Source organism: Pholis gunnellus (assembly GCF_910591455.1).
Source record: "Pholis gunnellus genome assembly, chromosome: 11".
NCBI classification, from domain to species: domain Eukaryota; kingdom Metazoa; phylum Chordata; class Actinopteri; order Perciformes; family Pholidae; genus Pholis; species Pholis gunnellus.
Genome location: NC_136538.1, coordinates 13,563,828 through 13,574,068, shown reverse-complemented (window position 1 = coordinate 13,574,068; position 10,241 = coordinate 13,563,828). Strand labels below are relative to the sequence as shown.

Sequence of the window (10,241 nt, the reverse complement as noted above, 5' to 3'; positions counted from 1 at the left end):
CCTGTCACCATAGCCTCTTCCTGGATGCATTGCACGGCCTCGCTTATGTCTCTCTGAGAGTGCTTGTGTCTTTGCGTGTCTTCATAGCCTCAGGGCAATGTATCATACAAATGTATAAAAATGAAAGACCTTAAGAGTGGAGTTCAAACCCGCCTACTTTCACACCTCCGCATACCTCGCCAATCGCTGCATGAAGTGGACGTGATCGTCGGATTGCCTGTTCCAGAAAGTCTCTCTTTCTTAGGGTTTTGGATGAATGGATGGCTAGTCAGTCGAGTCATTAGTTGTCGTACTCACTTGTTCTGGTGCTTGGAGCCCTGGAGGTGTGCATGGTACTGCTCGATGGAGTTGAGGACCACACTGCAGACACTGCAAGAGTAACTGCTACGCAGCCCTGGAGAGACACAAACACACAAGCACCGTGGTTTACTATGAGTGCACTTTCAATAAGTATGGCTCAAAGAAAAAGAAGACCTGACAAGTCTTATTAAGGCATTCCACATTGTCGCGTAATTTTCCTAATTAAAGTGCGTCTAGAAAAAAATGTGATTGATTAGAATAACAGCTGCAGAAAGCCAGTTACATTTTTAGATCCTTAGATCATCTTATTTTTAGTACCCATGTGTGTGTATGTGTTATGAACTTCAACAGCGGGAGAAGAATTAGGACACTAGGGCTAAGAAAATAACCGCGCAGTCGGTTGTGCACATGTGTAGTGCCGTGTGCGGCTGTGCATGCATTGCACATTTGTGTTGGATCAGTGAATGTGTGCTTGAGATGGTGCGGCTCAGACACAGATGTGAACTAATTAGAGGGTTTGCAGGTGGTTGAGATGAACACCCAAAAATAGCTGGATGAAGATGGTGATACTGACAGAGCGGAGTGGGGTGAAGAGAGATGAAGAGGGGCCGGCGTTAGGTAGAGAGAACGAGTGAAAAGAGGGCAATTTCTGGTGAAAAAAAAAAAGGAAAGATGTGTAAAAAAAGACAGGGGAGGAGACTGAGACGTGGTAATGATAATGACTTGTCCCACTTCAGCAGTGATATAAAATGCATGCTGGGCTTTAATGACCACAGGAGAAAACATGACCTTTAGACTCAGCCCCCCCCCCCCCCCCCCCCAAAAAAAGATCCTCTTACACATGTGGCAACTACAGCATGGCAGCATGACAGTGTGCACATTTTCTGTCTTTCATGAGGACAGAGGAAGTGCTCTCTGTGACGACGAAGATAGGCCAATCAGCAACATGACATAATTGGCTGTCAGACGTGAAATTAAGTGCTATTTTTGTTTTCTCACATTTTGCACACTGCAGAATTCAGATCAGAGATGAACAACCTTGACACTTCAGAGTTGTGTGACAAAACAGGCAAAAAGTAATTGCTTGAAGCCCCCCCCACCCCCCATCCTGTTTTTATTTTTTTTTTCATTTTCATTTGTTGATGATGAATGCGTAATTTTGGGTGAGGTGACTGAAGTCGGGTGTGATTGCTTGTGTGTGGGTGCCCTTTCCTCTGCTGTCATCACTGTCCTTGAGATTTATGAGTTGTCCGTGTATATTCCATCACCTTTTTGACCTTCTGTGGCGGTAATTGGCGAAGCAAGTTGGGAGATGAAGTTGTGATATAGTTAGGAGTGTTGGGTCGGTCATTTAGACCGGGCGAGAGCTGCATAATGTGGCATCTCTACTCCCCGTCGTCTGAGTCGCTCCGTCTGGTTCAGCGGTGATTAAGGACAAACAGTCATTTAGCCTACAAGAAAGTCACGACTGAATTAGTAGCCGGGAGTAAGTCTTGGTTTAAATGTTGACATTTTGCATCTATTATGAGCTAATAACTAAGAGAGAGAGAGAGAGAGAGAGAGAGAGAGAGAGAGTACACCCTTTTCTGCCAAAATGCTGTTATTTCTGTTCTATGATAATGCTAGTAATTGGTAATTGGAGAAGCGATAATTTAGTTAAAGAAAGGAATGATAATTCTCTCTCTCTCTCGTGCTCCTCCTCTTTCTCTTCCTCGTAATTCTATACCGCTGCAAGGATTACACAAAGAGGTCCTTTTTTGTATACACGATTAAGTGTGTGTGTGTGTGTGTGTGTGTGCGCAGCTTTCCTGCTTTTAGCCTGATTGATGTCACCTCCCCACTGCCTGGCTGAGTAGCACTGATGTACAATATGCTGCAGTTTGTGTGTGTGTGTGTGTGTGTGTGTGTATGCCAGAAAATGTGGGCATGTACCAGTCTTTTGAACACACACACACACACACACACACATACCCACATGCACAGTCACTGTGCTTCCGGTTAATAAAGCAGTTCTGGCATAAGAAAACACTGTGCCTTAATCCATGTTAATTACATGCATGGAAAGTGTGTATGCAAGGAAACTGACAGCATGCAGCGCAGGGATGTGAATGTGTGTGTTTTTTTTTGTGAGCATGAGCAGCATTTGTGAGGGTGTTCTAAGCCTTGTTAATTACACAAGAAGATATGCCAGGGAGAGAAAAGAGGGCGTGAGATGAGCTGAGGCAGTGGGTGTGGAGCTGTTTGTAAGTCCTCTGGCATTGCTGGAACCTCTGGTGTGGAGACGCCTAAATGCTTGTCAAAAAAGTAATGGGCTACATTTTGTGAACAACATTTTTTAGGAAATGTTCTTTTCAAGAGCCTTGTTGCAAAGAAATGCAAGAAGAAACATCTTCATGCAGTTTCTGAGTCTGATATATTGTAACAAAGTCTCAGCTCAGGCAACAGTAATGAGCCGACTGTGATGTTCATGGCTCGTTCTATCAGGATGCACTGCCGAGCTCTGACTGCAGCCTTTTTATTTGTAAGACTCGAGGGTTTACAGGTAGCGGTCAGCGCTGCTGATTGTAAAAACTAGTGTCATTGTTGGTCAAATAGTCGGATGGTTTTAAGACGCAGAGGGAGCGCTGTACTTAACATCAAGTTAAATATGGATAGTTTCAAAGTAGAGCTTATTCTAGTTTCCGCTTCCTTATGAACCACGACTGCAGCTGAGAATCTCACTATATGGTATTCATCTATAGTTTTATCCACAGCGGAGGCCGGCATAATAGTTTTCAGAGCTCTTCGGAGCCTTTGTGCTGTGGTACACCATTAGTTTACCATGCGCTTTGCAAGATTAAAAAGGAACTGGAGCCAAAAAGAAGCCCATTGAGATGCAATCAAAACCAACAGACTGCAGCAAAGGAATCTATCGCAAATACCATGGCAGAGAGGGGTTGAGCATAGGGTGAGAGTCGGATTGAATCCAAGTGGAACTTTACAAAGCAGCAAACTTTGAAGGACCTAATTAGTTTCGCAGAAAATGTGACAGTAATTGGAAAGACCATCAGTTTTAGACAAAAATTCTGATTCCTCTACATTGTTCAGGCTGCCGCTACACCTCATTAGTTTGTGTTGTTTTTCCTCTGTCTCCGATCATTCTTTAAAGCTGGGTACTGTGAGAACACGTTGGATAATGTATTGATCAGTGCTTATATGAAGCCTGATTCACATCACGGAACTGATATCAAAACCTTTCAGTAAAACTTTACAATACCTTAGTTTGGGAAATACAGCTTTAACCCTTTGTCAGGTAGGCCAAAACTGCTAATTTAATCACCGTTAAAGCAGTAAATAATAGTTTTTTTGCCACTTGAGGGCAACATAGACATAAAAAGATGATATGGTGAACATATTAGCAAACTGTTCCTTATTTACACGTGTAGCTGACACAATGTAACATAAGCTTTCATTTAGAGTTGTGTTTCTGACAAGTGTATGTTCACTTCCCTCAATTCCTGAGGGACATTTCTATCTCTGTAAATACTCCCCTTCTTATTCACCAGCTCATTGCTAACTGTGTCTCTCTGCCAATGGGTGTTGAGTAGGTAGCATTCAGCGGGCTCAAATAGCAGCAGCTGGAAACAACACTGATGAGAGCTGTGAGAGTGAAGCAAGCACCAACACTCCGTAGAGTTGAGATGAGCTGCGGATTCGGGTGACAAGGGGTCACCCCTCTTACACATATTAATTTCAGACATAGTTAACATAAATATATTGGTTGGTTTAGCAAGGTCTTTAAAGACTTTTGTCTACATTTCGTAAAGATTAACTTCGATACCCAGGCTCAGTTCATATGTGGGATCTACAATGCCTACAGTATATATCGTTTCTATATCTGTCTCCCAATTTAGGCACAGTCATCAATTACACACAATTTTCTCGGCTTTGGTACCCTCTCTCGGGCACTCTCTCTCTCACACACACACACACACACACACATACACACATAGGCCGACACACACTCCAGTCCTAGACGCTTATCTCACTGCTTCTAATTAACTACTCAGTCTCCAGAGAGAGGAGACAATGCACCGGCTCTGTCTTAAGGGGTTTCTAACCCAGTCATGATTTATGTAAAAACACAGCCGAGTCAGCCGGGCTCCATCCCTCGTCAGTAGCCACTCCCACTGCAACTCCCTCGTCCACCTCTGTAATCCATCTCCAAGGGTTTTGTCTGGCACCTAGTTGTGGAAAATAACGACGACGTCGTACTCCCCTGTGCCCTGTCTACGCAATTACACCGGAAAAATCCAAGAGTAAGGAAAAAGTGTTGATATAAATGTCATGGGGATTTTGTGATATGTTTGTGTCGTGAGAGTGTGAAAGCGGGAGCAGGAAGTAAGGGGGGAGACGAAGAGGGAATATGCAAGTATACAAGTAAAGGTCAGTATCATCAATAGGACACAACCAGACAATATGCCAGGCAGATTATGTAGCCATAGCTTGGAATGAAAGGAAATCTTGCTGTGTAAATAATTCACCTATGCTTCATGGGGAGCTAATAAGGATGACAAATGAGACATGACGAGAGATTGGAGCCCCTAGTGGTGCACACACACACACACACACACACGTTTTCACACAATACAACCACAGCAACAGCAGACACAAGAGAGTACAGCAGCAGGAAGAGGGCGGGAAAAGATAAACAAAAGTGTAAAGAGAAAACAACAAGAAAAGGAGGACAAAAGGACGGAGACAAATCTGCACTTGACTGACACACAATTCCTCATACCCCCCCCCCCCCCTTTGCTCAGCTGCAGCCTCGCCTTGGCCTACCTCTGAGATTACACCCGGCACACCCGTGACCTCATACCTGAAGTGGTGATAAAAGCCAATCCGATGTGAGAATCTTGCGCCAATGCAATGTGTCTAACTGAAGAAGCACAAACGCCATATGACAATGGAGCTGCATTGGGATGAGCAAAGTGTTTCAGACTAAATGCACCAGAACAAACACTTGATTGATGGCACATATAATAGAGCACGTCAGCGGCGAGCTCACTGAAAAATCTTAAGCCAGTTCATTGCCCTTGAAAAGAAGACGGGATCGCTTTTGCAGTAGAGCGTCACTGAGTGCAAATATATTTGATTAAACAAAAGGAATATCTGACTTTTATGTGTCTGTTATATGCTCACTATTTTAGATGTCTTCTGTAGTTAAATGCTGAGATTTAGATTTAAAAACCTCCCAAAAAAGGATGTGGGTCACAGTGTGTGGATGGAGGACGAAATACAACGTGACACCACTTAAAGCCTTTGAGCCAGTGTAGGCGGCAACATGAGTCATGCTTTTAATATGATTGGCTTCTTGAGATGATGGTTTATGTCATGGCACCTGGAGCACAAAGCGAACGGCGCGGCTTCGGCTCACAGAGGATTTCCATATTTGTTTGTAGCTGCATACGAGTGTGTTGAACTTGAATGCGTGCGAGGTGGAGGTGCTGTGTCGCACTGATATTGCATGTTGGGCTGCGTGACGCAACAGGATGACGTTGGCCGATATCACTTATAGGAACCAGAGAAGGAAAAGCACTTTCTGTGCCAAAGACTAATAATATTTCCATTAGAATACCCTTTTGGCAGAAATGTGTGTATGAAATGTGAATCAGTGTTCTCTTACTGCTACATTTGTGGTTGGAAGTGTTTGTGTGGGAGAGGAAAGGACTTAAGGGGGAGAGAAAGACATAGAATAGTAATTAAAAGCCAAGACTCGCTATGATAACTGTAATTTGATCTAAATTCTACCATTTAATAATGTACATTAAGACATAATTTCAGTTTAATCCTTTACTTAAGTTCCTGATTTTGTCAGGCTGTGTGGGACTCATGTTCACCCTTCAGCATTAATGTGTAATATGTTGTTATTTAGCTGCACTAAGCATGCTATATGCAGCATGCTAACAGAGGCCCCATTACTTTCCTTTTATTACTTTCTTTGTCAGTTGAACACATTGCTGTGCTAGCACTAAGAAGCACGGCTATGCTAACGGGACTGTGACCCCAGACAACTCACATGGAAAGGTTAGACTGTTGCAAACAGATACGAAAAACAAGATGTGTCAACATTTCAGTTGGACTGAGATATACAGTTAATTAGGGAGCGACAACTATTTGCCTGGGGTGATAGATTACTTAAATCTTCCCTTGGCTTAGGGTCCAACCCTTGAGATCATTAACCCAGTAAATACCTCTCCAAGAGTCCTCTAATGATTTAGTGTACATTTCCATAAAGTTGGGCTCTGATTGAAAAAAGCAATCGTCCGAGTTGATTCAGCAGATGCCGAGTCACTGACTTAGTCCGTCCCTACTGTCCCTTGTAAAGGGTCAAGCACCAAACATGCTAGCTTCTACAATCACAAGAATGCAACTCGACAGCATCTTCTTGTTTGACCCAAACCGGCTAATCTCCCACGCTTTTCAAAGTACATGCCCCAATCTGTTACATACGCTTTCGAATAAAAATCTGTAGCCTCCAAACCAAAGCCGATCCATCTGGATAATGTCACTAAAGCTCCTTCTGGGCCACAAATGACTTTATAGACTTTATACAGAAAGACATTGACGTTTAAAATTGGTGGAGTGCCTCTTCAATTCAGTTTATATTCGACAGAACTATAAAACTTTACAATTCTGCATCTGAATTTAAAGAATGCATTCCAACCATCTGTGGAACATTAATTCTTTTCAGTATAAACAGTAGAGGGAGAAGCTCCGGACTGATTTAATGGATACGTATGGGGTTTAAAAACATAGAAACCATGTTTTTGAACTGATGTAGGGGGATTGTGAATAAGCTGATCGTCACAGTAACTGGCTGAGGGTGCTAATTTTATCTGTGAATAAGTGGTGTGGCTTACCTCAGTATAATATCTGTGAAATGTACACCACATTGAAAGGCATATGAACATTTCAGAGGTCCACCCTCACTGCCACAGATCTTGAATGTGATCTCCCCCTTATCGTCTTTCCTGGTACAAAGTCGTAACACCCCTCCTGCCCTTCACTTGTCACTTGTGTCGGGCTCGGGGCCAAGAGGCTGACCTGTGCTCTCCGTGGCATCCAGACTGCCCGCTAGCTGCTCCAGGAGGCGTGCTCTGGCTGCGTTCCTGCGGTGCTTCTTGCCCTCGTAGTGCTGCTGGGCCATCAGCGGGTTGTTGAACCAGGCTCCGCACAGGCAGCAGTACTTCCCGGCCTCTCGTCCGCCGTTCCCGCCAACCACTGCCAAGGGCCAAGCCAGGTCAGGGGTAGGAGGAGGGCAGGCAGCGGGGTCTGTGGGCAGCGGGGTGGAAGGGGAGGAATCTGGGGAGGGGGGGGAGTTAACAGATAGGAGGTAGAGAAGAGGGGTGAGGGATTGCAGAAGGAGGAAGGGAAGGAGAGAAGTAAGGCAAAAATTACATAAATGAAAGGAAAAACTATTTACAATATTTTCATTAACATGACAATGTCATACATTCACATTCACACGGATCCACACACAGACACAGATAAAATACCCGTTGAAAGCTCCGGGTTTAGAGAGTACCAATGGAGACTGAGCAAAGAGCAATAGATTGCTGCAGGCCACATCTGTGGAACATAGACGAGGGTCGGGAGGAAGCCATCAGCACTCCAGGGACGAGTCTGCAAGTGCTTTCTACTCACATCTACTGTACCTCTGAACCTTTTTTTTTTTTGACGAAACCCTCTCTCTTATCTCCTCTCCTCTCTGTTGGGGAATGGAAAAAAGGCAGACTTCCAGGTGACCTGCTACTCGTGACGCGACACTGGTTACCATGGTGATTGCCCATTAATAGCCAACAGGCACTGCCTTGTCCAGCAGGACGCGGTTGTGGCTCACGCAGCGAAGACTGCTAATGTGCGTGTGGCTGCACACGTATGTGCATGTGGGTGTTTGTGTGGCGGATTGAATGCATAATCCACACTTGAGAACATGTGTGAAGACCTGTGTGTGTGTGTGTGTGCGTGTGTGTGTGTGTGTGCATGCATGAAGCTCCAGAATGGGCTGCTTGTGTGAGGTACAGTACATGTACCAAAGAAATCATCTCTGCCCAAACTGTTTATTTGATCACAGTGAGGGGGTGTGAAGTCCACAGCCAAATGGTGTGAGTAAGCTCATAATGCCAGATGGCACGTCCAAATGTGCCGGTTTGCCATGGACAACGTGTCAACGGCTCTAGAGCTACGACTATGACTACACACAGCCACAATACAGCAAAAATTTAATATCGCACACACAAGCCCACTCACACATGCTTTAAAGCCCAAATGAGTCATGCCACTTCTTTCACAACAACCATCAGCTCACTGATGGCGAATGAATAGCAAGCATGAAGTGTTGACCCGTGACTATGAGTGCGAGGTGTGTGAGTTTCTGTATTTGTTTTGGGGGGTGTACGTGTCTGTCTTGACTAGGTTCCAGCCCTGCACGCTGATTGGCTGCTCATACCTTGATGTGTCTTCGGTGCTCTGTTCACATAGTTACTGTATCTATGGCTCGTCTCAGCAACCACACCCACTCACACTGCCTTCGCCACACTATCATCTCACTTACAAAACTCAACCCCCGTGACTCCTCTGCTGTCATTTCGTTTCCCTGATATTAATCTCAGAGACGAGGCCATCCTAAAATCTCTGGCACAGCATCCCTGCGTGCTCGTGTGTGCCCGTGCATGAGTGAAGCTCCTGAGCCCTGACAGCTCTGTGGAGCAGCACGTGCTGAGCAGCAACAAGAAGAGATCCTCGGGTGTATTTTTCCTCTCCATCCCTTGTATCACCACCCTTTCGTTTCCCATGAGTGTGATCTCTGCACACTGGAGCAGAAGTAAGTGTTTTTTATGGAGCGGGGCACAGGGAGTGTGTGTGATAGTGTGTGTGCAAGAAGAAGAAGAAGAGGAGGAGGAGGAGGTGGTTTGGAGTGTGTGATGTGTGAAAGGGGAGGGAACACAGGTACAGTCTCTGCATTCCACCTCTCAAGGGCTTCTTCCGACCTCACTGTGGTTTGTTTGTGCATATCTTTGAGTGTGTTTCTTATGTATGTTAGTACCCATGTGTCCTTACAAGTAAGGGAATGTCCAATATGAATGTGCAAGCATCAGTCATCTTGCTTATGCATGTTTCTGACGATTGTGTGTGTGTGCATGTGCGCACAAGACTGTCAGCTTAGCTGTGCATCTTCTGTAGAGCGCTCATCTCGGAGTGATCGTGAAGGTTCCTTTTGACTTTAATCTTTCCTGAAATCCTCTTCTTCTCTCCCAGGTCACTCGTCCTCTCTTCTTGCTCTCGTTCTCTCGTTTCTTTTTTCCTCCAGGTTCCACTGTCACAAAACCACAGAACTCCACGGCAACGGCTCTGCTGTAGTGACACTTTTCCAAAGTAGGCCAAAGTTTAACAAAGTTACTCAGGGGCTAGATTATTTATAACACTCCATTTTGTAGCGATTGTGTGTTTATAGCTCTGTGAATTTTTACTTTGAATCCAATTTGAATCACATTATGTAAAGCTCCCCTGGAGACGAGTCACCAGCACTGACACTTATAAAAAAGAAAAAGCTAATCATGAGCATGAGAAAAAAAAATGAATATACAGATGTCTTGATTTGTTAATGCAAATTTTTTTTCCTGCTTATGTGCTTCACCTTCACAGTTTTATTTATTGGGCCTCTGGCATGTTAGTATTACCAGACGCTTCCTCCTGATAGCCAGTCTAGACGTTTTGACTGAAGCATGACCAAAGCTTTCCAAATCCACTCCTGATAAAAATGTATGCTTTGAACTTAAAATATCATTCTCAGTCCAGTGACACATGTTGCAAATACTGGATCTCTGGATTACATGGGCATGTGCGAGTAGAGGTGAGGGTGTGTTTTTCCGACCAAGTTGATTACCATGGTCTTGAGA

At 44.5% G+C, this 10,241-nt stretch overlaps 1 protein-coding gene across 1 annotated transcript in view; it reads right to left on the bottom strand.

Annotated features, from left to right (window-relative positions):
• Window positions 1-293: 293 nt before the first annotated feature.
• LOC306703284 (zinc finger matrin-type protein 4) overlaps window positions 294-10,241 on the bottom strand; it is a gene marked incomplete at both ends in the record, with an annotated part of 32,481 nt that continues 22,533 nt past the window's right edge. Inside the window, 2 exons of the mRNA XM_079169205.1 lie at window positions 294-394; window positions 7,387-7,644. Of these exons, the coding sequence (XP_079025331.1) occupies window positions 294-394; window positions 7,387-7,644 (359 nt within the window). The remainder of the gene's footprint in view (window positions 395-7,386; window positions 7,645-10,241) is intronic.